This window comes from Ciconia boyciana, chromosome 8, assembly GCF_034638445.1.
Source record: "Ciconia boyciana chromosome 8, ASM3463844v1, whole genome shotgun sequence".
Taxonomy (NCBI): Eukaryota; Metazoa; Chordata; class Aves; order Ciconiiformes; family Ciconiidae; genus Ciconia; species Ciconia boyciana.
The window spans coordinates 20,813,304-20,839,784 of NC_132941.1; the positions used below are offsets into that span (position 1 = coordinate 20,813,304).

General features: G+C 38.8%; 1 protein-coding gene across 2 annotated transcripts; it reads left to right on the top strand.

Annotated features, from left to right (window-relative positions):
• The first annotated feature begins 993 nt into the window (after nt 1-993).
• Nucleotides 994-25,080, top strand: IREB2 (iron responsive element binding protein 2). 2 transcript variants are annotated; one of them, XM_072869600.1, is made up of 22 exons: nt 994-1,197; nt 2,623-2,712; nt 5,968-6,152; nt 7,365-7,502; nt 9,526-9,747; nt 11,441-11,510; nt 12,716-12,899; nt 13,415-13,554; nt 14,365-14,536; nt 15,883-15,983; nt 16,449-16,565; nt 17,761-17,920; nt 18,783-18,918; nt 19,636-19,720; nt 20,339-20,495; nt 20,775-20,899; nt 21,193-21,297; nt 21,579-21,721; nt 22,865-23,012; nt 23,101-23,223; nt 23,842-24,027; nt 24,669-25,080. In XM_072869600.1, the coding sequence occupies exons 2-22, from the start codon at nt 2,683-2,685 to the stop codon at nt 24,777-24,779; spliced, it is 2,838 nt and encodes a 945-aa protein (XP_072725701.1). In that variant the 5' UTR covers nt 994-1,197; nt 2,623-2,682; the 3' UTR covers nt 24,780-25,080. The 2 variants fall into 2 exon arrangements, with proteins under 2 accessions (XP_072725701.1, XP_072725700.1); XM_072869599.1 differs by having other exon boundaries at nt 995-1,197; nt 5,987-6,152.
• Nucleotides 25,081-26,481: the final 1,401 nt, after the last annotated feature.

Genomic DNA, 26,481 nt, shown 5'->3' on the forward strand with positions numbered 1-26,481 from the left:
GTGTGGGCTGTGGTAACATTAACACTCTGCATCAGGGATCAGCTCATGGGGGTTTTTAATGCTCTGCCCTGGGAGAGGTTTGCTAGTATTTGTTTATTTCCTTAAAGGCCATCCTATGCCATCTTAGCAGTGGAAGGCAAGAACATGATGAGTTGCAGCGGAGAGGAACGTAACATGAGTTCTGGAGCGCTGCTGCTATAGTCCCATGTGTCTGTGGGCCACTCTGTTACGTGCTGCTAAGGGAAACAGTTATCCTTACTTCAATTTCCGCCTAACACCACTACTTTTGTGAAACGCATTAGAGCCTTGTTACAACGCTTTACTGTAATCCATCACAAGCCTCAAATGCCTCTGGAAGAGCCCCTCAGCCAGGGCTGCAGCCTGCTCCAGCTCGGATGGCCACTTGCTGCTGGCGGGAGGGAAGGGGTGGGGCAGCCAGGGGAAAGGACACGACCACCGTAGGCCCGGCTTGCGCCAGCGCGGGCTGCTGTGAAACCCCTCAGCGGCTGACGTGAGGCACCATCGCCCGGGCCTCCCTGGGCCCCTACAAGCCCACGTGCTGCGGGGCCGAGCCCAGGGGCTGCAGACAGGCGCCCCGGCCCCAGAGGCACCAGCCTCAGTTCGGGCGGGTGGCCAAGGCCCCCGGGCACGGGAAGGCCCTGACAGCAGCCGCTGCCCGCGGCACCGTTAGGCCGCCACGGGCCGACTGAACGCGAGCCCCGCCCCGCCGCGCCATCCGCAGCCACGTCACGTGGGGCCGCCCGTGCCCGGGGCGACGGCCAATAGGGTGGTGCCCGCGGCCACGGCCACGCTCGCGCAGGAGCCGCAGGAGCCGCAAGGGCCCCTGGCTCGCACCGCTTCCCCCGAGGATAGCTCCGCCCCCGCTGCCTTCGTCATCGGCCTCACAAGTATCGCGAGAGCAGGCGGCTTCCCTCGCTTGGCTACTTCCGCCCTCTCCGCAAAGCCTCGCGAGATCTCATGTCCTTTGCTCCGCGGGGGCCACGACGGGTCTCGTGAGCGGCGGGAGGCCCGGGCCGGGGCAGTCTAACTCTCGCGAGATTGCGCTCGCGGAGGCGGGGCGCTGGGCGCACTCTCGCGACAGCTGGGGTCGCCCCGCCCGGGCCAGCTCCCCCCGGCCCGCCGCTCCTCTCCCCGCGGAGCTAATATGGTCGCCAGCGATGGACCCTGTCAGGCCAGGTCAGTGGCAGCGGGCCCGCCGCCGCCCGCGGGGCTGCCTCCGGCCTCGGGGGCCGCCGCTACCCTACCCGGCGGGACCCCCGCGGCCTGGGCCATCGTCTCGCCCCCTCCGCACCGGCCGGCGGCGGAGCGGGGCCGGCCTGGCCCGAGCGCGGCCCGCGGCGGTGTGAGGCGGCGTAAGGCGGTTCACGTCTCCTGCGCCGCTGTCCCCTCCCTCCCCGCCCCGTTGCGCGACCGCCGGCGGGAGCTCCCCTTTGTGCGGGAGCGCTGTCCCGGGCCTGCGGCGGGCGGGAGGGGGCGGCGACCCCCCCCTCCCCCCGCTCTGGGGCACCCGCCGACCCCCGCCCGGGCCCGTTACCGCCTTCGGCGGCGGCTGCCCCCGCCGCGGGAGGCGCTTTGTTCTCGGCGGCGGCGGGGCCGGCTTCGGGGCTCGCCCGCTCGCCGGTGGCTGCCCGGGGCGCCTGGCCGCGGCTGTAAGCCCGTCTCGGCGGGCCTTCCGTTATTCCTGACCACCATCTTTGTCCCTCTTTCGCTTCTATCTGCCGCAAACGCTGCGGCGAGCGGGGGATGTCGTGTAAAGGTGCCTGCTCGTTGGGCCGAGGCCTAAACGGTACTCGGCTTAATTCGGGGGTCTTGTTAATTGTTCGGATATTCAAGTGACGCAGTTCTCGATAGCTGTTGATGATGTAGCATTTGCTTTGCAATGAAAGTGTAACTGTAGTGTATTAAGATCAAAGCAAACAACAAACAAAGGGTAAGTGTTCCGCTGCAGATCCAGCGTTTGGTATTTGTGCTCGCAGGATCAGCTCTGGGATGTCAGAACTAACACCATTTTCCCCACTGTTTGTAATCTAGGTTTTATTTCCTTAAATTTTTACTATATGAAGCTCTTTAGGCCTGAGGGAGTATGTCATTGGCACTGTCCCTTTAGTTTGCTAGCTATTGAATTAAAACGTTCATTCTGTGAGCCACTACTTCTCTTCTCAAGAATTTATTTATTCTCTCCACCTAATAGCTGTTATGAGGTTTATTTTTGTCTCTTGTTTGTCGTTAGCCTAGCACTTAATGCTTTGTTTTCTACTATATTAAGACTTGTATCTTATCTGAGTTGGTGAGGTGCATTTATCCTGTTTTGTAAATGGTAAACTGAGACAATAAAGGTCAAATGTATTCAGATGTGTGACTGCTGATTACTTGCATGACCTGTATACACCTAATGTTACAGATACTTTTAAAATTCATCTTAGTCACACATCTACATCATTAGGTGTCTCAATCCATTTAGAAACCTTTCCATATTATGATATACTTACAGTCCTAGAATAACATTATCTTTGGTAAAATCAGAAATAAAAAGCTGTTCTTATGAGTCCTCTATCAGTGCTGTAACTTTTTTGGTTTTGTTTTTGTTTTTTCTTGCCCCAGGAAGCCCTTACCAGCTCGTAATTGAAGCATTAGGAAACTATCCACAAAAGAAGTTCTACAATGTCTCAAAGCTTGGAGGCGCCAAGTATGGTAATGATACTTTTTAGTTGTTGGTAATTAGGATGGTACCAGTAGTAAACATGCACCACTTACTGCTGCAGAATGTTAGGAGATGCAGTTGTGAATACGTGAGTTCTTAATAGAAGTATTTGAAAGCTTATAATTTTCCAATCTGTTATTGCTTTATGAAGTTGGTAGGGGGTAATACTTCATGTAGCTTTTTTTCAGTGAGGGAGAAAGTATAGGTGTTGCTGGAGTTTTCAGCAATACTCCAAATCAGAATAATTTCTTTGTTGGAAAAAATGAAGTGACAGAACTCCTACATAGTACTTAAAAAATAAATATAGTTTTTACTATAACTTTGTACTGCTTCTTGGTGTTCTATTTTCACCTTACTAGCAACTTCAGATGGTGGGTAACTGTGTGTTTACTAGAACATAGCTTCTACTGCAGTTGCTGCAGAAAGATGAGGTTTTGTGGTGTTCATACAATTGCTTAATGTATTGTATGTCATTAGTATGTAATATAACACTAAGTGGTATGTGCCAAAAAGACTTTTATTGGGTCTCTGTGTCTGGGTGCCTTTTAAAAAATAAAAAGTATGTGCACATGTGATGAGGAGGGGAATACATGCAGATGGAGAGAGCTATAGATCAGTGTCAGCTGGAATAGGCTTTACTCTTGCAGATAATCAAAACATACTTTCATTCTCTCCCTTTGTTTTCATGTTAAACTCCTAAAATACTTACCTGAGGTACATATTAAAGGTATTTGGGATTTTTTTTTTTAGTTTTGCAAAGTCTGAATTACTCTCCCATATTCACAGAATTTGTGATGTGTTTCTTAACTAAAAAATTACCAGTGGGTATTTCACTTTAAACCCATATTTGACAGCAGTAATTACTTCTTCTGTGTTGTTTGAAGGGAAGAGAAAGAGGAGCTAGTGCACAATGGCTGCTGGAACTTTTGTGCAACAGCTGTGTGCCCTTGCAAATTTCTACTACTTGTAATAATGAAGTTAATCTTTCAGATAAGCACGTAAGAAGGAGGTAAAATGCTTCTGTTTGTGGCTTTGTCCAGAAAGAAGCAGTGGTGTGGTAGTAACAAAACCAGTCAGTTCTACAGCAGTTTTCTGAAAAGCCTTGTGACAGGAGTGGAAATATAAACAGAAGATACTACTTTCTGCTAAGATGTGCCGTAAAGCTTGGAGCAGCAGTGGGAATTCCTGAAGCTATTCAGGGAAGGAGTCTAAATGGACTAGACTAAGAGTGTCTTTGTCTTCCAATAGAAACTTCTGTGCAGAACTTGGAAGCCTCATATTAACTATGTATTAGCAAGATATTAAATACAATTTGGGCACAGTGTGGGACAGCACTGATACCAAATCCAGCATCTGGAATTGCTCATTGCATCTGTTGCTAGAACATTAATTTTGGGTTTTGCCTGTTTGCCCTCTGCCTTGGGGCTTCTGACTAATCTGACCATAAGTGCCTATTTAAGTTATCAGATTACTAATGTAAATGTAAATTGATTTATTTGCCAGGGAGAATCTGATTTTCTGGTGTTTAAATTAGTATTCAGTTATGGGGAAAATGGTAGATAGAAAGAGCTCAGAATGAGTTAGGGCAGAGGGGGCATCTGGAGTTCCAGTCCAGCCTCTTGTTGGGACTAGAGCTAACTTGGAAAACCTTTCTTGTTTGAGCTCTGCAAATCTGCAAGGATGGAGATTCTACTGCCTTTCTTGATCCTGTGCTTAACCACACTCTCTGTGAACTTTTTTTCCTTGTAACCTGTCACAGTGTCCCTTCCTGTACCTTGTGACTTTTTTTTTGTCCTTTCACTATGCACTTCTGAGAAGTCAGGCCTCACCTTCTCTGCAGTTGCTGTTAGGTTGTGGATGACTACAGTTAGCTCACTTAGCTTTCTCTTCTCAGGGTAAGCAACCCGGGTCTCCGAGCTGCTCCTGTGTGTCAGGTGCAGCAGCCCCATAACCGTCTTAGAAGGCCCTTTGCCGGATGTCATCTAATTTCTTGAGATTTCCTGTATCCTGGGAAGGCCCAAAACTACACACAATATTGCAGATGTGAGCTTGCTAGTGCCTAATAGAGAGAAGTAGTAGCTTCTCCACAGCTGTTGGCTGCCAAGCAGCCCACTGGACAGTTAGATTTATCACCGTAAGGACACATTGCGCATTACTTGTAATCCAAGAAAAAGCAAAACAATTTTCTTCTGGTAACTTGGCTTTTAAATAAAGTGAGTGGTGGCATTACAGCTAATCAGATGTATTTTTGATGACGTCCTTATATTATTTTGAGTGACTGGTCTAATTGGACAACAGTGGGTAATATCTGAGAAAGACATACAATAAGAACAGAGTCAGCAAATCCTATATTAATAGTTTGTGGACAAAACTCGGGATTAGGTTGAGACCACCAAATCTAACTTTTTTGTAAAAGCCTGAACTTAATTGTTTCACCCTCTTCTTCCAGCTAACTTTTTTATATTTCTCACTGTTTTCGTAAAGTCATTTGCCTGCTTGAATGGTGCTGAAAATAATGGGATTTGGGGAGAAATGTGAATTAATCTTGTTTTTTTTGTTTGCAGTGAATAGTGACATCTGCTTCTTTTTTCTCCTCCCACTTTTTTCATCCTCATCTCCAGTTCCCTAAATTTTTTTGTGCCAGAAAGCTGCTTCTAGTCAATACCTTAATCCAGATCAGTAACAAACTAACTAAAGTTGTATTTAGTGAAATTTCATTCTTTTTTATATATTATGAAATGTGTTTAATTTTAGGGCACATGGCAGAATAGTTTCTGGTCTTCATATCACTGTATTAAAAAAAAAAGAAAATATTCTGACATTGGATGCTTTTGGCTTGGTATCTCAAGTAATGAAATGGTGGAATTTACAGTTAAAAAAATATATTTGAATATTCTAGTTGTTGTTGCTTTTCACCCACTCGGATCAGTAATCCCAGCTCTAGATTCCTTGCATCTCTCTCCTGCCAGCGTGGCATACCTTCTTAAATGTCACTGTCTTAACACAGCGCAGTTAAGCCATTGGTATCTCCCATTCAAATCCCATATGATAACTCATCTTCTGCAATGTATGCAACTCACTGTTCCATATTGTGTAATGAAGATCAAATCCAAAGGCAACTGGAAAAGCAGGCTTCTGTAGCTCTCATCCTACCAATCCTTAGCAAAGTGGAATTCGTTAGAAATGTGAGATTGTAATTTTTAAAAAAACTATTTAAGCTGAAGGTGTTGCACTAATTAAGTCAGTTATTTTGCTTTGCCCTAGATACTCTGCCTTATTCCATACGAGTGTTGTTTGAATCCAGTATCCGTAACTGTGATGGCTTCTTAGTGAAAGAAACAGATGCTATGAACATCCTAGACTGGAAAACAAAACAGAATAATGTTGAAGTGCCCTTCTGTCCTGCCAGAGTTGTTCTTCAAGACTTTACGTAAGTGTGTGTGTGTACGCCAAAAACACTGAAATAATCTGTATAAACTCACTGAGTTGTATGTACAATTCTTTGGCTTGAAAATAAATAGCACCTAGCCTTTTGATACTGAGGTATCTCTTTTTCTCAATAGAAATGTGTGCACTGCTTCTGCTATCCAGTAGATTCCTCATGATCATTACATGTGATGCAAGGATAGGAGTTGTTCCATAGGGTACCCTGGTTTTAGTGCAGGATGGCGAGGCTGAAGCTGTTGGCCTACAAGGAACACTTTACAGGATAGGAGCCAAAACACAAATGGAAGTGGTGACATTTTGGCTGTAGCCAGGTGGCTGACAGTTCATTGAAATATATAGAATTCTTGCTTGCGATAACTGAAGATTAACTATTGCTTACTCCACAAGTATATGTAAATCAGCTGAATCCATGAATAATACATATATTTAAAAAGAAGTCTCTTAGGATATTAACTTTCTTTGTGATTTGAGTATGGCATTGCTAAAAGGGTAGTCCTTCAGCAATTTGCAAATATTAAATTTAAGCTGTTTTGCTGACTCATTAACTATACATTTATCAAGAAGTGAGATAATTAAAAAAAGGAATTGTGATATTAATAGAAAATAGGTAACTTCTGCTTAGCAAGCAAAGTTGGGAAGATTTATATAGTACTGTGTTATATAAACATTGTCCTCCTCTCAGTTTGGTACTTCAGGTACACTTATCTATATAATAGCAACAAGAATATTTCTGTAAAATGACATGAGCTTCAGAAATGGCTGGCTCTGTAAGAAGCGTAATAATACATGCTAAGGTGTTAAAATGTATATCATGAGCATTGTTTTGCATAGCAAGGTTCTATCATGAAGGTAATAAGTATCTAAAAATTAGTTTTTTAGTAAAGTACCATCACAGGTCAGAAGCACAGCAAGACAAAAGAGAAACGTAATTATCTTTGAGATGTTCCTATGTTCTTGTTCTGTATGTTATCTTCAAACATGCTGTTGCTTGTTATGAATGAGTACCAACTCCATTAACTTTTAAAAATGTTTCCAGTTCTTTAAAATTTAGAGAATAGAATAGTAGGGGTTTATTATCTGAAATAGAACTTAGGTAGATCTAAACTTAAATAAAGTTAAAATTAAAAAGAAGCTTGTGTATTTTAGTGAGTTGATGTCCCATGTTGTTATACTATTTTGGTTTTCCATCTGTTAGTGGAATTCCAGCAATGGTGGATTTTGCTGCCATGAGGGAAGCTGTGAGAAATGCTGGAGGAGATCCTGTGAAAGTCAATCCTGCCTGCCCAACTGATCTCACTGTTGACCATTCTCTGCAGATTGATTTCAGCAAATGGTAACGTACCTCTTTTTTTTTTTTTGATGAACGATACATTTTTGTCTGATACCGAAGTATGGATTCACTCTGGACTTGGTACTATCCCATCAAGTCATTTGTCCTGTGTGGATCCCTGAAACTAGACCTGATGGTATCTGAAAGAGGTCTGGATAAAAATTAATAAAATAACACTCTTGTGTTATTTTAGGAGAGAGAGAACGGTTGTGAGGGGTTATGGATGAAGCTGACTGACAACCCAAATTCTGGGCAAGAGATTGCTGAAATAACTGGATCTGTCAATGTTTCCAGAAAATAATGTCTTAAGAGAATGAGGCAGAACGAGTTTGTGATTTTGCTTTACCCTGTTTTTACTGTTAATGTTAAACAAAACTTTTTTTAAATGTGACTGCCTTGTCACAGCTCCAGAGAAACAGTTTGCAATCCTACTGGACATATTGAAAGACTGTCATTTCAGCCCATAGCTTACGATTTTTTTTTTATGGGCCTGGATTTTACAACAGATTAAAAAAGGGTGCATGTATTTGCAGAGAGAGGAGTGTACTTATAGGAGTCTGGAAAAGTATTGGGACTGGAAAACTGACAGCCTGGTTTTTCTTTTCTGACAGGCAGTAGTGTGATGAAAACAGCCTGGGGTTGCCTTTTGCTAAAACATAATGCGAAAGAGGAAAAACTCACATTTTATTCAGTGTTTGCTGAAGTAAACACTAAGTAAATAATGCAGCTCCCCTCCATCTTCTTCGCTGCTCCTCCATTATGAAGCCTTTCAGACTTATGCAGAATTGTGTAAATTGCTCAAGCTCTTTGGGAATTTTAAAAGTTCATGGGGAAAAGGTCTGTGGTCAAATGGACATGGGTGTACAAGTCACTTCTGTAGACCTTCCAAATACATACAGGATTTCAGTTTGGTTAGTATTAGAGTGAAGAGCAAGAAGCTGCAAATCATTTGTTGTGTTGCATATGTGTTGTTTCACTTCTGTGGTCTATCCATTCTTGTGTCTGGAGGGACAGCTGATTCTATTGCAATTAGGCTAGCCTAAAATTATCAGAAAGACCAAGTGTTGGCAAGAGGTCTCAACATGCTGGTTTGTAATGATAAATCTGGCTTCTGTAGTTTCACTTTTGAAGAGCTTACAGGATCTCTGCAGCTGCTGGCCTATGATAAGAAACCCTTCCCTACAGGATGGTTTGTGCTGCTTTTGTGTAGCTTCCATCTCCTGCTGATCAGAGCCTCAAGTTGGGATTTAGACAAGGTATCCTCTGAGGCCCTGCAATATCCTGCAATTTGATAACTAAGTAGCTTTCTGTGTTACTAAAGCAGAAGAAAGCAGTGGCTTTAATTATGAATCCATGATTTGGTAAATATTGAAAGGTAAAAAGTTACTCATTTTTCACATAAGCTTTTTTGCTCTCATGCAAAGACTGAATGTTGTACAAATAGAGGGTAGTGTGCTATATGGACTTTATTTTAAAAAATAAAATTACTTTTCTGTCTGTCTTGTGGCTGACTTGAATAGTGTATAAAATTTATCTGAGCCTTTGAATTTGTATTAAAAGCCTAATTAAATAATTAAGTTATGTTTCTTTCCTTGAGAAAGGTTTGTCTAATTATTCCTCTGTGGATTTAACAGAACATGTCCAGCACTGTCTTAAAAAAAGAAACATGTTCAGCGAGTCCACCACTTGGATGAGGCTCTGCCCACACCTTTGAAGTGTAAAACCCTGAGTTTAACCTTTGTAACATTGTTTATAAATATTTCTGGTCTGTTGTGAGCAAATTGAAGGAGTTGTTTATCTGGTGTTAATCTTTCAGACAATCCAGTTCTGTTCACTTACTTATTACCAAACTACATTACTTAACTAAGCTTATCCAGCGGTAGTTTACTTTGCAACAGGGTTGTAGTAAAATAACTATTTTTTTAGATATTACTTTTAATCTGTGGAAGGGATTGCAAAAAAAAAAACACACCAAAAAAGAGCAAAATTCCTAATGTCTAAATTATTCTTCTATTTAATGTTACAGTGCAATACAGAATGCTCCAAATCCTGGAGGTGGTGATTCACAGAGGCCGATGGCAAAGCTTTCTCCACTTAAAGCACAGCCTCGGAAGCTACCTTGCAGGGGTCAAACTGGCTGCAAGGGGCCATGTAGCGCCGGAGATTCGAGTCGCAACTCAGGACAATTTGCTGCACAGATTGAGAACACACCTATCCTCTGTCCTTTCCATCTTCAGCCGGTGCCTGAGTATGAAAGCTTCCTTTTTTAATTATTTGCACCCTTCTGTGTTGTTAAGCACTGCCTGTGACAGTTCAGAGATGTGATTTTTTTTTTTTTTCTAAACATCCTTCTGTACTCTTCTTCACATGTGCCATGGACAGGTTTCAGCATCTAGAAGAAGGTCTGATGTAGCAGATTTGAATTATTATTTTTTGACAATAATTTTTTTTTTATAAGAAGGGCTTTACTAAACACAGTGCAGATGGCCAACTGTGTGACTCATGGCTGTGATTTTTAAATTAAATTGAGGCTTCCCCGTTTCTCTACAAGGACAACAAAGCATAGGAGTAATCCCCTGTATGTTACAAAGTAAACCTCAATGAATAAATCAATGAAGCATTGATTTATTTCTAAAAGTAAATTTTAGTTTTTGTGTGAGAACTTCTCAAAAGTCTCTGGTTCTTAAAGAAGAACTAAGAACTAGCCTATACATCGTCCCCCAGCTTCTATGGAATCTCACAGTCCATCTCTCTCCGAGTTGAAATTCAGTGTATATCCTGACTGTATGTAATGGCCATGGGGAACCTCATCTATCTGCCTTGTCCAGATTTTCAGTATTATTAACAGATCACTGTGTACCATTCCCTCTATGATAATTACATGTAATCATCCTCCTCTTTCAGCTGCCACCTCTTTTGTCTGATAGGCTGTTCAGTTCCCTATCTTCCTGTGATGGACAGGTGTAGAATTTAAAAGCTGATCAAATCTGTATCCCACAGTTATATGATGCTGATTGCCTTGGTAATTTTATAGGTATGCAAATATTCCTGCTCAGTACAGGTGTAGGAATGCAGAATTAGTGATGTTTTCAGCAATATCAATATTTCTGGCAGCAAAACAGCGGTGGTATTTATTAAGCTGCAGTGTGAATGATGACTATCCCTCGGGGCTTTGCAAAGCAGTATAGCTGCTAACCTTCTGACACTGCAGAGAAGAAAGGGAAGAGTCATGATGTAAAATACCCCTCTAGAAAATTGAGGACTTCCTTCCTGGTACAAAGCGTGTTCCCTTCCTTGTCCACCTTCTCAAAGCAGAGGTTATTCCTCTTAAACTGTGGATTATTCCTTTATAATGAATATCAGTATCTCAATAAATAACACTTAAGAAAAGATGGTTCACTTTATGAGACTGTACTGATGAGTACTTGTGAAGAAAAAATTGTGGCTTGGAGGCAAAAAGTACATAAATGGAGGATAGTTAAAATTGACCTGATGTTCTACTCAGCTGCTAAAGGGCTAGTACTGAACATGGAGAGTGTGTTTTATGTGAACTAGTGAACATCTTGGTTCTTTACTGTAATTGAATTTTGAGGTGTGCAACCTGTAAGACTGCTGATTTGGGGGTGGGGGGGAAGCTTTTATGTATTGTAGTACAGGCTGGGAATAGATCTCTTAAAATGAGTATTTTTGAGATCAAATGCTTTAGGCAAACTATACGTAGAATAAACATGTTCTCAAGCACAGCACAGATGAAATCAGTTATTTTTCACTGTTTACAGAAAGCTTGCTGCAAGGAAGGGATTATCTTTGTTCTAACAAACCACTTCAAATTTTGCTGCAGGCTTAAATGAGTCTTTCATCAAACAAGCAAAAATGACAACTTGTTCTTCTGTAGTTTGAAATAAATTATGACAGTGCTTGCAAACTTGATATCTTCCTAGGCCTGAGACAGTATTGAAAAATCAAGAGATGGAGTTTGGCAGAAATAGAGAGCGGCTTCAGTTTTTTAAGGTATGTCTGTGTACCTGTGGGCTTTGTATTGTGTTGTGTTTTGGTTATTTTAAAAGCTTGCTCCCTTTGTCTACCAGTGTTCAGATTTAGATGATAAATTAAATGTAATCATTTAGCAATGTCAGACTCTCAAATCTGAATTTAATATGGGAACAGAAAATTGGCTAATAACATGGTTTATGACTTGAAACCTAAAAATTGTTAGGCAGCAGAGGTTCTAAATCTAGGTGTTGCTTAAAGGGAGATAATTTTTTGTAATTCTAACTTGAAAAATTTAGTTTGATTTGGTTCTTGTCGGTGTGAAGGCAGTGGACAAAGTAGATATTTATGAAGCATTAGTCTTGTAATGCTTCTTAATGAGCTCAGTGCCTTAGGTCACAATGAGTTTCTGGGTAAAAGGTTCATTTATCCATACTTCTGTTACAAATCTTACTGAAGTTGGAAGCGTTGAACAGAAGCCGGTGTTGAGATGTTGCTGCTCTGAAACTAGGGAGCAATGCCAGTAAACTTGTTTTTAATGGAAGTCTTTTGTGGCCAACATCAGCTTCTTTGTTGCTAGCCAGGGATCTGCAACATTTGGTATTTGATCTTCATCCATTAATTTAAGATGGTTTAAGAATCTGATGCAAAGATCTAAAAAATCTTTTTGTATAGGTAGACTAGGAGGTTTCTTTCTGAAACTTGCAAATTAGCTTTTACATTATTAAAGAGGGAAACTGCCAAGCTGAATCCTGTTACAAGTTTCCACATCAGCTTTTTTAAATCTAGCATCCTGAGTTTGTGTGTAGCAAAACACTTCTAAATTGTATCTTCAGTCTCATCCGGGAGCGTAAAATCTAGACTAAATTCTCCTATAAATACAAGTGCTTAGGTTCTGTTGTCTAAATACTAGTCTTACCTGTGCTTGAAATCCATTGTGTGAACTGGAAGGTAAGAGACTGACCCAGCTGTGCCTTTGAAAGGTAGGTATGAATTATTGATTCAGCCTTCAGCAGGAATTGAATGAATGGTTTTGTTAATGATTAAGAATGTATAGAATCCAAGGGGATCACGTAGCTCTCTTTGACAAATGAGCAAAAGCCACTTGTGTAAATAGCAAGTACTGTTTTATTGCATATTAGTTTTGTCATTTTAGTTATGTTCTAAGAATCAAATATACCTTTGAAAAAATGCAACTCTCTTTTCTCATTTTGGAAAAATTACAGTGGAGTTCAAAGGTTTTCAAGAATATTTCCATAATTCCACCTGAGACTGGAATGGCGCACCAAGTTAACTTGGAGTATTTGTCAAGAGTTGTTTTTGAAGTTAAAGATTTCCTATATCCAGATAGCGTGGTTGGCACAGATTCTCATACAACCATGGTAAATGGCTTGGGTATCTTGGGCTGGGGTAAGTATGCTAAGGATAACTTGATAGCACTTTGAAAGGCATACTAAAGCATTACTGAGAAATACTTTCTTCCCACTGGATATTTCTGTCTCAAGCATGACAAACTCTGTCTTGAATTATTCTTCAGAATGTTTTTGGTCTAAAAGTAATCTCAACTAACATTTCTTTCGATCGAGAAACTGCTTTTTGTAATTTAAAGATAAAATAGCCAAAACCCAATTGATATTCAAGTAAGTGCTGTTTGTACATGCAGTATAAAATTGTATAAAGGTTTCTTTTCTCTTGGAAAGTTAATTTCAGATACAAAATATTTTCTGGTTGACTGTGAATTCTAACTTTAGCAGTAGTCTTGCTTGATTTTATTTTTCATGTACAAACATTTAACAGAGAATGTCTACATTTCTTGCTGTAGCCTTTAGGCTTAATAGGAAGGGTTTTATTAGATTTTAGGACCTCAAAATATTTAGTGTCAGTTACTTAAACTGATGAAAAGCAACATGATATTCTTCTTCCAGGTGTTGGGGGGATTGAAACAGAAGCAGTGATGCTGGGGATGCCGGTTACTCTCACTTTGCCTGAGGTAGTTGGGTGTGAACTGACAGGCACAGCCAGCCCACTTGCCACATCCATAGATATTGTTCTAAGCATTACAAAGGTAAGTAAGTTTTCAAACGAAGCAAAGTTTGTTGCAAGGGCTACCAGTGGTTTTTGAGAACTGAGTTAAGTGCTGTGAGTATTTTTAGTATACCTTTAATCATGGCGGTGCAGAAAGATACATATAATCTCTAGCCATTTTTATTTAATAGTCCTCCAAAGTAGTGGGTGTTTTTCTTTTCCCTCTCTAGTGGTTTATTTACAGGCCCTCTTTCACTAAAAAATAATTTTGTAAAAAAAGTATGTGTGTAGGGTTGGAGGCAGGGGAGAGAAGCCCTGTTTTCCATTTTTCTCCTGCTGACAGCATGTAGGCTTCTTCTCTAGCTCAAACTTTTTCTGGATACCCTTTTTGTTCTAAAATACTCCTGCAAGACACAGGGCCTATCTATGGTTGTAACCTAGTATAACTCAAGAATATATTTTCTGAAGACAGGGTTTTGGCAGGGTGGCACAAACTGTCGCTGTTGTAGTAGGTGAAGAGCTAGGGTCAAAGTGCTGAAGAGCTGCGATTGCTTTGAAAATGCATTCTTCTTTCTGGCATGATGCTTTAAGAAGCGTGTATCTGTTCTTGACTAGGAAATCTGAAGAACTGAATTGCAGGTGGAGGTGTGTTTTCTTATGCCAACTTCCAGTGTAGATTTTTAGAACCCAGTATGTTAATGGAGCTTGGGTTTTTTTGCAGACATGGGCCTTAAGGTTTCAGCTTTTTGTTTTAAACGTTCATGACTTGCTAATTGAATTGTTGCAACAAACATTGCTTGCATTGTACCTCTTCACATAACAAATATTGTTGTGCATTTTTTTTAAACAGCATCTTAGGCAGGCTGATGTCGCTGGAAAATTTGTGGAGTTTTTTGGGAGTGGAGTTTCCCAACTGTCTGTAGCAGACCGAACCACAATAGCTAATATGTGTCCTGAATATGGTGCTATTCTGAGCTTTTTCCCTGTTGATAATGTGACATTGAAGCACTTAAAGCATACAGGTAAAGATGAAATTAAAATAGTGATTCATTGTAACAGTGTGTTAGATATGTGGCAATATGTTTTTTGCTTAAAACTCCATAGTTCTTAAACACTGATTTTCTGCAGAGTTCTGACATGGATTTAATTTATAAAATTCTGCTGTACAGTAACAGGCTGCGTCATGGGATGTACTTGGCTACAACTTTTATCCTGTAGAATCTCGTGCATCTGAGTAATACCTACCACAAAAATTGTACCACACCTTTACTGTTGGCTAGTTTTGTGGGATGCTTAGTATGTGGCACTTGGGTCTGAGTTATTGACCAGCTTTATTGGCATGGATGTTTTCTTGTGGCCTGTTTTGTCTCTATGTATCCCATGTATTTAAGTGAGGCTGTAGTTTTTTGTATGCACAACACTGGCATGTGGATAGTTGACTTGTCCTTGAGGTTTGTGTCCAGTCTGGTTCATTTGTATAATACCTCATTTACTAATATCATGTTATTTTTTCAACATCCAGAGTCCTTGTTTTTGAAAGCATAGGTAAGCCTTTAAAAGAAAAGTATTAAGAGAATTCTCACTTATATTTTGAAAAGCGTATGGAATATAAGTCTTCCCAATATGAAATGAATCCTTTAACCACCTGTAGATTCCCTACAAAATCAAAATCTAAAATGATTACTAGAAATAAGTGAAATCACAAAACAAATCACAACACGTTTCTGGTTTTTTGTAACGATTTTTTTCCTTTGAAGAGCATTATTTTGATGACATTTCAAGCTGATAGAAGGATGTCAATTCCTTATCAAGCTACTGCAAATAGAGAAAGCCACAGCGTAACAGATACCAAAAAAAGCTCATTCACATTAGTAAGCCTTTCTGACACTGAAATCTGACACTTTTAAATACGAGTTAAACATTTTTAAAACAAAGATGTTTTGTCTGGTCAGTGCAGAGCAAATGAAACATTTTCTAACAGTAGTCACTAATACTGGTTATTATCAACTAAGCACATGATCTGTATTAAACAAGTAAATCTTAATAGAGAAAAGCTTTATGAACTTCAGGGACAAATCTGTAAATTTAGTTAGTTATAACTGCTAGAGTTGGAACAGCTTATTTTGTTCCTTGATATAAGAAGGAAAGTTAAGCTAATTTAAAAAAAGTATTTTAATTTGTGTATCATTCTTGAGTTGGCTCCTGGAAGTTGGTGTATGGAAGTGGTGTGCCTTGAAAAAAAGTACTTTGGATGTTCAAGGATAAATTTGATATGCTTGAAACAGTCTTAATTTCTGAGAATTGTGTGCTTTGTTTTATTTATTTTTTTTAATGTGACTTTTCTCATGTTTGAAATAACTTTCCTAAGGTTTTGACAAGGCCAAGCTTGAGGTCATGGAAGCATATCTTAAAGCTGTGAAGTTATTTAGAAATGATGAGAGTTCTTCTAGAGAACCTGAGTATTCCCAGGTATGCTTGAAGTTACTTGTTTCTGTATGTTTGATTCTCATAATAAATAACTACTGCTGATTTAACAATTTTGCCTCCTGCTGTAGTTTGCATTGCTTTAATAAAAGTTGCATTTATTAACTCACAATTTTGAGAAGCAGAGTATGTTTGCAAAATATAGAGGGGGTGGGGGAAAGAAGGGAAGTACAATGAGGTTCATGTCAACTAACAGATACTGAATTCCTGTCACTCCCGAGTGATCAGGTAAGTCTTATGGATGGTAGGAAAGTTAGGGATAATGTTAAAACACTTTGAATAAGATTAATAGCCTATTACAGTGGGCAGTCTTGAAAATGGAAGCCCAGAGTTTTAATGTCTCAGAACATTCAGATTTTAAACGAGATCCGGATGTCTCAACAGTATATTCAATGTAATGTTGGGCTGGGATTGATAATGCATACTTTTTCTCTGTTTCTTTTTTTTTAGGTAGTGCAAATTAGTCTAAGTTCTATAATTCCATATGTCAGTGGCCCCAAGAGGTCCCAAGATAGAGTGGCTGTTAATAACATGAAAAGCGACTTCCAAGCCTGCTTAAATGAAAAGGTTTGTACAACTGATGTGCTCTTCAAAAGGTACTTCCTATAATCTATGTGAATAAATGTGATGTTACTCATTCCTTGCATACCTTCTGAGCCCTCTTTATTACTATATAAACAGCTTATCCAATTATATTATTTTCTTGCTTGACAAGTGTCCTGAGGATAGTAGCTCATAAATCATAGGTGTGTTTGTCAGGAACATGAACTTCCAAAAATCCTTACTTTCACAGTTTAGATTGCTAGGGAGGAAAAACTTTAAGTAATAAACAGCATAAGCTTGGGAAACATTTTCCCATTTTCAGAGTTTTGTAAACAGCTATATTTTACTTAATTTCCAAAACAGAATTACTGTAAGAAAAGAAAACTCATCATATCTTAAAGGAGATGCAGAAAGACTTCCAAGATTTGTAGCTAATCAGTGTTCTGGGTTCTTAACTTACAAGTGATTTTTTGCTTGCAGCTTAACTTGACTTCACAGAGGAAATGTTTTTACTCTGCAGGTGATATTTTTTATTAGGAATATGCATATGCATCTAAGAATGCAGCTAATACAGGAATGCATCTTCATTTTTAGTGTTTGTCATTAAAGTTGAAGACTGGCAGCAGTATTACAAATATTTACACTTAGACACTTGTAAAAATTCTTTCTGTTGGTTTTAGCATTTCTGGCCTGTAATGAGGTGTATAATACAGAATGATCAGTTGTGCTAGAGAGAGAAACCATAACTGATCATGGATCACAGAATGGTTGATGTTGAAAGGGACGTATGGAGGATGACTGAGCGCTGAAGAGCTGGAGGGTGTGAAATGTTAATGGACCTAGTCTGCTTTTAGTTATAATCCTCTTCCAATTAAAATCTTGGGTATGTTTCTAATTCAGAAACAAGTATTGTATAAAATTAGACATGTACTTGTAAGGGATTGTTCTTTCATGTACAGCAGGAAATGAGCATGGGATCAACCATGCTTTTTGACTGGCATTTGTTCACAATTGCTGCAAAGTTAAAGCAATTATGAAGAAGGATGAGACCACTGTAGATACAGATAGAGGCATGAACCGAGGGCTGCTTTTAAAATCTGTTTAAGGGTTCTTAATGGGACAGCTGAGTATTAATTTAAAATGAGAGTTCACTTTGTCTTGCTGTAATGTCATACTTTCTGTACTATAATAACTGCTAATGTGTATTTTTGTCATCTAGTCTGGTGTTAAAGGGTTTCAGATTGCAGTTGAGAAACAGAATGACATTGTACCTGTTCAGTATGAAGGAAACGAATACAAGCTATCTCATGGCTGCATTGTCATTGCTGCAGTAATCAGCTGTACAAATAATTGTAATCCATCTGTCATGCTTGCTGCAGGTATGTTGTGACTAGTGACAACTAACTTGATCTTAATGGTGCTCCCATGTTTACACAGCCTTTAACCTTCATTTTTGTAGGTTCTTTGTAATGACATGACTTAAAGGTTTGAAACTGTGAGCTTCTAGCCTTAAACTTATTGTATGTTCTGGAGGTTATATAATGAAAGTTACTTTTCAATAATACAATCTCAAAATTTGTGTCATAAAGCAGTATTAATGATGGTAATTACAAAATATTTACATTTGGTAGTATTTCAACAGGTAACCAGTTTTAGGGCTCTTTTCAGATGAATGCACATAGTGACACAACTGATGCAGGAGGTGGGCTTTAGCTTTGACTCCATCCTGGATGACTGTAGCTTGAACTACAGTCAGCTGCAGAGTCTGGAAAGAAAATCCATATTGCTGAACAATTGTTCTGGGCTTTAGCCACTAGTTAAGGAGTATGTGCTGTACTTTTGCAAGCTGCATACAATTTTCCCAGAACACTTAATCCTTTCTCAGACTTTGCTTTCTTCTTTTGAGGTCCTCTGTGGCCAAGGCAAGCTTCCCTTTGAGGCTGTGTGGCCTGTATCAGAAGAATAATAAATGAATTTTCACTGTCAGCTAGAACATGGGAAAGAGATTTTTTTTTTCTGTAGAAAATAAAATGGGCATCTACATTATAGGAATGGGAAGGAAAAACTGAATGGTATTGTTATGAGTTAAGAAACTTTATTCAGGTGAGTAGTTGCTTTAGTAATTTAATAAACTGAAGGTCTACTCATCCTCTTTTTATGCTTAATTTAACTAAGGGAGCATCATATAGATATTCTTTTAAGGGATATACAAAACATAAACTGTCTTTTTTTTTTTGGTAGGACTCTTGGCCAAAAAAGCTGTTGAAGCTGGCCTAGTGGTTAAGCCCTACATAAGAACAAGTTTATCACCGGGCAGTGGAATGGTTACACATTACCTCAGTTCAAGTGGAGTATTACCATACCTCAGTAAGCTTGGGTAAGTTGTGACTCCTGCTTCATTTGTCATTTTAGGAACATAGTACACAGGAGTCTTATACAGGTTGATAAATATCATCGCTGTTCATTTTGGGTTGGCTAGTTCTTAACTTACTAGATTGTCATTTTAACTACTTGCTGGCTTAAGTTGTGTTTTACTCCATTTTATTCCCACCTTACAATTTACTATATGTAGATCTCTACCTCATCTGAGCTCTGTTTTTTCAGTAGCTATCTACTTAATTGTAACTGTCTTACAACACAGGATGCACTCGTTTATATATTCTAAAAGTGGAAGCTGGATGTAAATTTGTCAGGACACTCTGTATTAGTCTCTTCTTAACATTGCTGTTGTCGTGGGTTGTTTAGCATGTTTTTGGTTGCTCTGTAGCAGTAACAATTAGATTATGTTCATAGTTCTGTAACAGTGCCCAGCTGTGCTCTGTGAGGAATGTTACTGCGTTTGCTTTGCCATCACTTATGGAACTAACATGTTGAGATATTCTATTTGACTTGTCTTGATTGATTACAAAAATGTTACCTTGTATCTTCCTGCTTGCATCAGTGAGATGTAGTGTCTGTTGTTCACTTCCTAAAAAGTCTAATTGTCAAAGGACAAAAATCTTCTTAGTGGTTGCTAATAAAAGAAAAAGCTGTTTTGCTAACAAATTGCTTGGGATCGTTTAATGTGCCACTTCCTTGGTTTTTTCCAATGTAGGTTTGAGGTTGTTGGTTATGGGTGTTCAACCTGTGTTGGAAACACTGCCCCCTTGCCAGAAGCCATCAGGAATGCAATAAAACAGGTAAAGCTCTAAGGCTTGTTTAATACAAAATATAGTTCTCACCCAGTTAAACGATCAAGAAATACAGTAATCCGTGCAAAATATACTTTATTGTTGGTTTGGACTTTGCATGATGTTTTTGCACATCTGCATGCCAGAGGGAGACTGTGGTAATTCAGTGCTATGTAAATAAACATAACAAATAGTATTTGTAGCATATAGATATAAATTACAAGATAAATACATAGGATCTAATCCTATGGAGGATGCAATGTGTAGATTTTGTATCATAAATGAAGAGGAGGGTTTTAAAGAGCTATGTGCTTGAGTGATTTTTAACCAGCAGTGCCTGAACAGCTGCAGCATTTTTCTCCTGTGAAGCAGAAGAAAAACACAAGAAATAAAAGGCAGGAGGGGAGTTCACTGAAGTGACTGGAGAACACATCAGAGGGTTGAGAGTGTAAAGGAGGAGAAGGAGGAAGGGTAGCGGGAGAGAACAAAATGCCTTGAAATTGAAGTGTTAGAATAAGTATTTGCAGTGGAATGCCAAAAGCACATCTGACTTCTTCAACAGCTTGTGCTATTTTTTGTTGACTTACCACAAAGTCCTAGAAAAATATATATGGGTCTGCCTTTCAGGGTGATATAATTGCCTGTGGAGTGTTGTCTGGAACAAAGAACTTTGAAGGACGTCTCTGTGACTGTGTCCGTGCCAACTACCTTGCTTCTCCACCGCTAGTAGTTGCTTATGCTATTGCAGGCACTGTTAGAATAGACTTTGAAACTGAGCCTTTGGGTAAGTATTTCCTTACATTTTATATTTCTGCATCTAATGCATACGTAGAAGAGGTTTCTTCACATGCATTTCAGCATACAAAACCAGTATATTTGAAGAGAAAGCACAGTCATATTTGGTGTTGCTCGTAGCTAAAGCAAAGCATCCACTTCACTGATGAAATTCTTTGCATATCTGGTACCATCTCTGAAGACCCGAATATATGCATATTTATATTCTAATATAAAAGTCTAATATTTTATTCTTCAAAACTGCTATTCTGTTTAAAATCTTACTCAGGCACTGGCTTTAATGGCAAAAGTATTTACTTACGAGATATTTGGCCCACCCGAAGAGAACTCCACACAGTGGAGGAAGAGTGTGTGATATCATCCATGTTTAAGGAATTGAAAGAAAAAATGGAGGTAAGAATGGTCTTTTGCTCAACATAACTTAAAGATTGCATTTCATTGTAGCTTTATAATATCTTCCAGTTGAATATGATTGGTTTGTCAGTTATTTCCATTACTGTAAAGGAGGACTTAACTGAGATGGATACTTGTATTAAATAGCGATTCTTAAGTAATATCCAATAAGGTAACTTGCAGTATGTAATAGAAATTAAAAAGGAAATCACCAGTAAGTCTTTGGTTTCAAAACGTAAACAGATCATAAATCAATTTCTCTGTTCTTTTTGGTTAACTTTCTTTTTTTGTAGAAAGGAAACAAACGATGGAATTTACTGGAGGCACCTGAGTCAACTTTATTTCCCTGGGATTTAAAATCTACTTACATCAGATGTCCTTCCTTTTTTGATAAACTTGTAAGTATATTGGATCTATCCACCAGATTATATGCATTACATTTAAGTAAAGGAATAGCTATTCCAGTAAAGCTTCGATGTTTAAGTAACAAATTTGATCACTAATATTTCTCAGTCTTTTAAATACTTTTTGTATCTGTGGAATGAGTGGAGCCTGTACATCAATGTGCCTTCATACATTGCAGATATGTTTTAGGTCTCTAAGGATCTTGGAAGAAAAATGTGTTTCTTATTTTTGTTGTTGTTGTGTGTCCCATCTCCCCCCACCCCTTCCCCTTTAGACCAAAGAACCAGTTTCACCACAGCCGATTGAAAATGCCCATGTCTTGCTCTATTTGGGAGATTCTGTAACTACAGATCACATATCCCCTGCTGGAAGCATTGCAAGGAGTAGTGCTGCTGCTAAGTATCTGACCAACAAAGGGTAAGGACTTCTCATATTAATCAGGTCTATATCAGAGGACTGCTTCACATGCCAAATAACTGATCAGCATTGTTGCTTTCTTTTATAAATGCCTGTCTGCCTAAAGTGGAGATTATACATGAATAAGCAAAATAGTAAGTTACAGGTGTTTATAAGTAAGCACCTGTCTTGCAATCCCAGTAATCGCCTTTCTTGCAGTCTCTGTCCAAGGTTACCACAAAGATCTGAGACACACTCTTAAAGAACTCATAGCTGTCGTTAAGGTAACATCTGCTGCTAAATGCATGCCAAAGCAAAAATAATTTACTAATTTACAAAGCACGTGACCGATCTTCTCTTAATGTGAGGTTAGTCACTGTTACTGTCATTGGCCTCAAGAACAGTCAGGTAGATGCACAGAACAGATCAGAAGCTCTAGAAACATATATGGTTTAAAAAAATGAAGCCCAGTTTTATAAATGAATGTGATTTGGTGCTCTAATGTACCTCTGCATCAGTGAGCATCCTGCAGCAGTAGTGGGTGCCTTTCACCTCCACTGAAATTCTGAAAAGACAGAACACAATGCGGTGCTGAGCTATTCAGTGTCACACCTCTGAATATTTTGGAAATTATGTTGTTGTGTTATATTGCAAAGGTGTATTGTTATTACAGTATCAGTGAAGCATGGCAAAATTATAGCCTGTGGTGTGGACTCTTCTAACTATTGCATTCAGTCTGAGAGAAAGAAATAATGGGCCTTTAATCCTAGGATGGTAGTTTGATTTATGAGTGAAGCTCTCATTTTGGTACAAGGCTTGTTAATAAATATGCTGGTAGAGGTAAGAGGATTACTAAACAGGCTTGTTTCCTAGAACAGTCTCCCCATAATTCTTCTGTAAGTACCATACTGCTCATAGCACTTCATTATGAAGTCATAGAAAATGAATTTAAAATTGCAGCTTTCCTCATGAATAATCTAGAAATGATTTACATATTTTGTTCATGATTTATAACAATTACATTTTTTGGATGAATAGTTCTTTACCTCTTGCACTGAAAACTTAGAGATGCTGCAATAATTATTATAAAAATAATAATATTGTTTTAAACCAGATTAATCTTTAAAATAACTGATTTTCTTTTAAATATTCTTTTTATTCTAGACTCACACCTCGTGAATTTAACTCTTACGGAGCTCGAAGGGGTAATGATGCTGTGATGACAAGAGGTACCTTTGCAAATATCAAGCTTCTGAATAAGTTCATAGGAAAACCAGCTCCTAAAACAATTCACTTCCCATCAGGACAAACGGTAAAAATATATTTGTTTGCATAGCTACTCTGAAATTGTGATGCAGATTTAGAACTCACTCAAACTATTTTACTTCATTATTCCACAGCTAGATGTGTTTGAAGCAGCAGAGTTGTACCAGAAGGAAGGCATCCCTGTAATTATTCTAGCGGGAAAGAAGTATGGACTGGGTAGCTCAAGAGACTGGGCTGCAAAAGGGCCTTTTTTACTGGTACTGATGGTTTGTTTTTGTTCTTTTCTGGAAATACCTAAAAACACATTGTTTAGTTTTGGGCATGAATGTGTTTAGAAACTGTCCTCAATCTTGACTATAGTACCACATTTTGTTTTTAAAGACTTCTCAATTTCTTTGCTAGAATCTTCATAGAAGGGAATCACTAAGTCAGGATAAATCTGAATTTCCTAATTACATAACTTACCATCTTAGATTCCAGACTTTGAGATAAATTATTTATCTAGTGCTGACCTCTGTTTAGTCTCTGTGGGGCATAAGTATTTAGCTATTAGAGACTAACGTCCACTAATATTCAGAACTAATATAATGTTTGAACTAATACGTTCGGTCTGGAATTTTCTGCCTGCTATCTACAGCATGGTCACTCTCTGTTATTAAAACTCCACTTCATGCTGTATGGGCCTACTCTGGCTTATTTGCTTTCATCTAGCTGTAAAGCTGAAAGATATTACCTATTTACAGGACTCATACAAAGCAGTCTCTTTACTCTTCAGTTTGAATTGCAAGATTTTGAACGTGATATGTATTTGAAGCTTGCTTTTGCATGTCACTGACTACTGTACTGAAATACAAAATCACTTCTGTTTTTTGTAGGGTGTTAAAGCTGTCCTAGCTGAAGGCTATGAGAAAGTTCATAAAAGTCAGTTGATTGGAATTGGCATAGCTCCACTTCAGTTTCTTCCTGGGGAAAACCCAAGTACTTTGGGTCTCACTGGCAGAGAGCAATTTTCTATATTGTTCCCTCCAGAGCTGTCGCCTGGAATGACTTTGGATATTAAGGTATCTTTGCAATATTTTTTTAATTTCTGTTGACTGTACTGATGATTGAAAGCACAGAAAGAAAAGTTAATCCTGATGATTGAAAGCAGGAAAAAACAAAACTTAAATCTTTTTGAAAGTAAGCTTATAGTCTTGCCTGAAGTTTGTCATGGCTATTGAAGTTTCCCAAAGTACATATACACATGCTCTTTCTACGCAACTTTTTATGCAACCTGAAATTCTTGATTGTTCTCTTGGGCATTGCTTCCCCCCTCATGGGCACTGTATTAGGGTAGAATTGAGTCTTGTCTCTCAACCAGGCCCTTTTAAAGACAAAGGTGTGACTACTTGAGAGAGGCTTCAGCTTTCCATTCTGTGTAAGGGAACTGTATGCCCATAATAACATACTTTGTGCCATCTGAGGGGAATGGCTTTTTCTTTGTTATCAATAGGTATGTAGCATGCTCCCAGCTGGATCTAAACTGCAGTAAAATAAGCCTTCATTCTGTTCCCAGCAGTCTCGGATCTGCAGCGGCAGATAAGCGGGTTGAATTGGCTTGTGTTCAACAAAACTTGGGGGTTAGAATGTTAACTGAGAATAAGCAAGGGGAAGTGAAAGCAAAACTCTTAATTGGTCTCTCTTTTTTGCTTTTGTTTTGAAGACAAGCACTGGAAAAGTATTCAGCGTGATTGCCTTGTTTGAAAACGATATGGAGATAACTTTATACAAATATGGTGGAAGTCTAAACTTTGTGGCTCGAAGATTCTTATAGTAGCTACTGACTATATGGGTACCTTGCATAACTGGTAATTCTGAAAATGCCTTGTGTGAACCCAGGAATCTGTACTGTGGAACTGCAAACAGTCCTAGTGTGCTCAAAGTTACTTCGTCCATGGATGTAAAAGATTGTGAATCATTGTAACTGCAACAAGATCCTTCCTGATTTTAAATAATATTCTAATGGTGCTATTAAACATTGCTAAAATCAACATGTGCATTGTGGCAGAGAGCTGTAAGTATGGAGGGGATGTTTTATCAGACCATTTTGTAAATAAACTATGCGAAATCCGAAACTGATTGTGCTGAAGATTATTATGTAAGAAGATTTTCTGCAGTTGTTTCTACTCAGTTTTTGCACCTGTGAATCTGTGTACTGCTGTTTGTTGGTTTAAGGGTAGCAGATGGTATGGAATGTTAAAGGCCAAACAGAATTTTTTTCTTTTGCATCCAGAACTTAAAACAGATATTTGGTTTTGGATGTCTTGCTTTTTAGGTTATGGGCTGAACAAAAAGCAGTCCACATGAGGCCCATGGTATCCTCTATCACAGATAATTACTTTCTTATCTTTATTATGGGATTATATTTCATTTGGATCCAGATTTAAAACTGCTCACGCTATGAAATATTGTATGCTTACAAGTACGGGAAACATCTCTGCATTTAAAAAAATGCTCGCAATTATTTTGTTCATGCAGGGTAAGTGTAGCACCCCAGCTTTTTGGCAAGCTGCAGTGTCCTTCAATTGAAGTTTGTCGTATCTACTTCAAGGGATGCAGTTTGTCATTTATTACATCAAATTTTTACTCTCCTGTCTGCGATATCATTAGACAAAGTACCTCCCCTTAGTATTTTAACCTTTAAAAATCTTCTAAAATGTTTGTTAGGACTGTTTAAATTCCTCTGCTTTAAATACAACCTATGCCTAATAAGCTGTACTTACTTGTTGAATGTTAAACGGCCGAGGTAGCCATTCTGCCTTTTCATGCTTTCTAATATGCTGTTAGTTTACAGCTCTTCTAAACAAGCATCAGATTCCCCTGCTGAAGATCCCAGAATACTGAACAAATTGGCTCTTACACCATTGCAACTTCTATAAATTTAATTGTCAGCACATTGACTGTAAAAAATCCTGTTCTGTATTTAATATTAACAGGAGATGCGCAGTTTCTGCAAAAGTGCTTGTTCTACCACTTAACTAAGCATTGATAGCTTCTGATCTGTGCAAGTGAGTCTTCAGCGTCAAGATGCTATTTTTGTGCTCCTGTATCTTGAAAAGCTTCATAATACCGCTTATGGTTTATGTAGAAAGTAGTTTCTTTTGGAGAACAAAACTGCAATAACTTGCCTATAAATTGTCAAGATTAACTTTAAGATTTTTTTGCTCTTGATAAACATTGTCTTAAATATCAAAACTTTCAAGAGGACTATATTAGCTTTACTACATGTGCTTTCAATTTATAACCAGACACTAAGCTAGTTGGCTTGCAAACTAACCGATACACCACTCAAATCTTTAAATAGTATGCTTCTCACATTCCTTTTAAAAAACAAACAAACAAAAAAACCTTGGCATAATTATATCATTACAATATATCTTTTTAACAGTTCAAATGCCAAATTAATTTGACTTCACTGGCATAACTTTGATACACCTTTTTTTTTTTATTGGACAAAGTTCCCTAAAGTTAGAAAT

What these genes read in the sequence shown, in the direction of transcription:
- IREB2 (XM_072869599.1), top strand. An exon ending in GAAGCACTTAAAGCATACAG is followed by an intron (nt 14,537 to 15,882) that starts GTAAAGATGAAA and finishes AACTTTCCTAAG; the next exon opens with GTTTTGACAAGGCCAAGCTT. An exon ending in CTTTGAAACTGAGCCTTTGG is followed by an intron (nt 20,496 to 20,774) that starts GTAAGTATTTCC and finishes AATCTTACTCAG; the next exon opens with GCACTGGCTTTAATGGCAAA.